General features: G+C 44.5%; 1 protein-coding gene across 1 annotated transcript in view; it reads right to left on the bottom strand.

Annotated features, from left to right (window-relative positions):
- Nucleotides 1-3,076, bottom strand: part of vaspb (vasodilator stimulated phosphoprotein b) — a 24,690-nt gene extending 21,614 nt beyond the window's left edge. The window contains exon 1 of the mRNA XM_035680426.1: nt 2,592-3,076. Coding sequence (XP_035536319.1) covers nt 2,592-2,596 — 5 coding nt within the window. The 5' untranslated portion in view covers nt 2,597-3,076. The remainder of the gene's footprint in view (nt 1-2,591) is intronic.
- Between the last annotated feature and the right edge of the window lie 483 nt (nt 3,077-3,559).

The raw sequence follows: 3,559 nt of genomic DNA, 5'->3' as shown, positions 1-3,559 counted from the left end.
AAAGAAAAAAGCTGGAGCCGAGACACAAAGGAGACTGAGGGGGAGGCCATTTCCCTGCTTTTAAGGCTGATCAATAATAAGCTCATGCAAGAGTGTAAGGAGGAAAGCGGAGGAGCCCAGTTTGGCATCACTTCCAGGCATGTGGAGCTTCTAAACTGAGCGCAGGGAACTCGTTAGATTGCAAACAGCGCGTTAAGCGGACCAATTACACCTGTCTGTGTGTATGCTCACGTCAGCGTGTGTTAATTCTTGAGCCCGAGGCAGCCATACTGCCGGTGTCAGATAGGACAAGTCTTTTAGTCACGGAGACCCAGTCAGTGAATCATAACAGTGGGAGACAGAAGTCACCTCTGACAATAACAGTGAATCATTATGCAGATGGAAGCACTTCCTGCACCACCTCACCAAAGGAGAAGATGAGTCTGAAATGCTGATACGGCACTCTAAACACCGCCATCGTTCACCGGGACTGAAAGTGTGGGAGGCAAACAGGGAGAGACTTTTGTAAACATGATCAATTCCAATATTCAAAAAGGCGCATGTGCATCTTCTCCACGTTTCACCAAAGAGTTCCTGATTTGGACCAACAGATCCGTGCCAGGCGTTTCTATTCACTGCTAGAGCAAAAGGCAACTTAAAAGTTTGGATGTATTGCCGAACCGTTCTCTAAACTGGGTCAAATTGTTGAACTTCTGTGTCAACATTGGCATACCACAGCGACGAATGACAATGAACATGAGTGGAGCCGCATTCCAGTCTTTACCTATTATACAAGGTGACATGACATGAACTGTTGAGGCTACAATGGAGGGCCAAGCAGGAGCAGTATCCAGATAAAGTAAAGACCTACAACCATCAAGTCACCTAACAACCGCTCGGAGACGCCGGCCGCTGTGGAGGGCGTGATGAAACCTGAATGTAGACAAAAAGGCTGGACACTTTCATATTTACGTTGTGTCTCTGCAGTCGAGTTGCTACAGTGGTTTATGGCAACAGCTGAGCAATTCCACAATAAAGCACTTTGCTTATCTTGTTGTACGATGAGTAATAATTGTATTGGGTGCCGTGTATGTGTCATTGTGATGTGTACGTGTTGTCTGACAATAACTCTTACACTTAAACAGAAGAATAGATGCCATTGCGTCTAAAAATCCATTATTTGCTTTGCTTGGCTGGATTAAATTCACATTAAACTGCGTGTGTATTATGTAAAGTATGTTAAAGGATGAGAGTGTAGGATTCAGTGGCATCTGCCCGTGAAGTTGACAGACTTCAGGGATTAACAAATCTTCTTTACCTGCTGAAGATTATATTCCTATTTCTCGCAAGATAATCTCTTCCTCAACTGGACCTGGCTGTAACACAGTCATCTTTGCTGATTATTGCATTCACTTAATTAATGGCCTCATTAACAGGGTATGTTTAATGCATTACTGTGAAGATTTCAGGCGGCTCAAGTGCCTCCTGTTCCTGCTCTAATCAAAGTTACTATGCAGAAATATGTGCAAAACAAATACAAACGCAGGACCAACCCATGTGCCGAGCGGAGACATTGTTACAGAAAGGGCAGCGCAATAGGTCTGAGATAAAGAACTAGTCACACAGGTTAGCAGCCGCGCACTACACCAAGTGCTACTCTTGTTTAAATGTGAAGGAAAATAAGAAAGTAGTCGGCCTGAAGAAGCCCCAACCAGGAGCGGTGGCTTCAAAGCATGTGATTGCCAACTGCACAAGCTGAGACAGGATGTGGAATTTGTGGACATGAGCTTTCTACAGAGCAATTTTAGTGCCCGGTGCAAACCTCTGTAGTCCCAGAGGGAGAAAAATAGTAGACAAGGGATAGGTTGAATGTGCAGCTGTGGAATGCATGACATGATATAAACAGCAGATGCATTAGGGGCAGCACGGTGGCCAAGTGGTCATTGTGCAGCTGAAGGAGCCCCCTTGTATGGAGCACAATTCAACCCCGCTGAAGTGCCTTTGAGCAAGGACACTGAATCCCATTTTTCAAATGCTCTGTGAGTTCCCCCCACATCTGAGCTCATGAACACACAGTTGTTCACCTATGAGGTATGATTTAGGGACAGTAATCCTGAGCTGCAAGAGTCAGTGTTTCAAACAGATACAGAACTATGTTTCTTTTTGTGTCATCTGACCTGCTCTACAACCCACCACTTGTGAACACTTTGCTCAAAATGAAGTCATACTCGAACAGGTAAGACTGGGCTTTCAGGCCGACCGTGCAAACACGAATATGTTGAACCATTATTAGAATTTTTTTTTTTTTTTTTTTTTAAATCAAGTTATTCACTAACCAAGGTCAGAAAAACCTGCTCCACGGTGTCATCATGTCCGTGTTAGGTGAAACTACACCAAAAAAAAACCAGGCAGAAGCTCGAGTTATTTCTGAGTGGGAAAGGCGATTTAAATGTTGGAAACAATTGCTAGGGCGATTAAACTACCAGGCGGACTCCAGAGAGACATTATAGGGTCAGGATTTAACAGTCGCCTTTTGTGAAACTAGTGGCCGAAACACAAAATGTAGCCTGGAAACACAATGAAGATGAAGGGATTTGAGCCGCTTTACCCACCTCATTGTTCGGCCAGAGTGGAGCTCCTCTCCTCGTAGGCAACTTTGGCTGACTTCAGAGCTGTGCCCGGGCTTTAAAAGTCAAACGAGTGAAATAGAAAACCGAGAAAAATCGGGGGAAAAACACGCATCTACACCCGCAAACGGGGTAGCCACTAGCGGCATAAAGAAGCACACCTCGACGATTTCCTGGTTTGTGTGGAGCGGGAGAGGAGGGAGGAGAGAGCGCATACAGTAGTGGAGCGGGCTTGTCAACTCCAATCACTATCTATCCCACATTGGTTTGTACGAGCTGGAAAAAGAGGCGAAGGAGCCGAGAAGAAGCGGAAGCCACACCAGAACCGCAACTTCTCTTTTTCACACTTTTGTGTGGGTTTACCGCGGTGTTTGTGGAGATTAGAGCCGTGTGTGTGCGCCAGACTTCTCTCCTCTCCCTCGGTCGGTCGGTAGCTCTGTAAATTCACTGGAGTCTGGCCCAACCCGCCAGCTTCAAACAAGGCTACAATCCCACGCTGCGTTCACGGGCGCCTCGTAAAAGTCCCAATTTAGGAGTCGCGAGTGGTGATTCCTTGACTTTGCTGTGTGAGATTTATTTTAGATGTCTGGCAGTAGAAGGCTGACATTAGAAATATGACAGCTTGTGGTGGAAAGTAACAAATAGGGTACATTTGTGCACTGTACCTACTTCCACTCTACAATGTTTCACAGAGACATATTGTAGCGTTTAACTCCATTATTTGACAGCTGAATAGTTTTCATACAAAATGTAGGATCGTCTTAAAAAACAGCATTTAAAGTAGACAATAAAATGCGGCTTACAAATGAATGTATTTATAATGATCTAATAAGGGCCATGCTTTCTGAATACTGTTGTCTCTGATATCCTACTTGATACTTTAAGTATATTTTGCTGCTAATACTTAAGTAAAATTTTGGATTCAGGTTATACTTGTAATATAGTTTACCACT

The sequence above is a fragment of the Morone saxatilis genome, unplaced genomic scaffold (genome assembly GCF_004916995.1).
Source record: "Morone saxatilis isolate NCDOM2014 unplaced genomic scaffold, NCSU_SB_2.0 Contig8, whole genome shotgun sequence".
NCBI classification, from domain to species: Eukaryota; Metazoa; Chordata; class Actinopteri; family Moronidae; genus Morone; species Morone saxatilis.
This window is presented reverse-complemented; position numbering and strand designations above follow the sequence as displayed.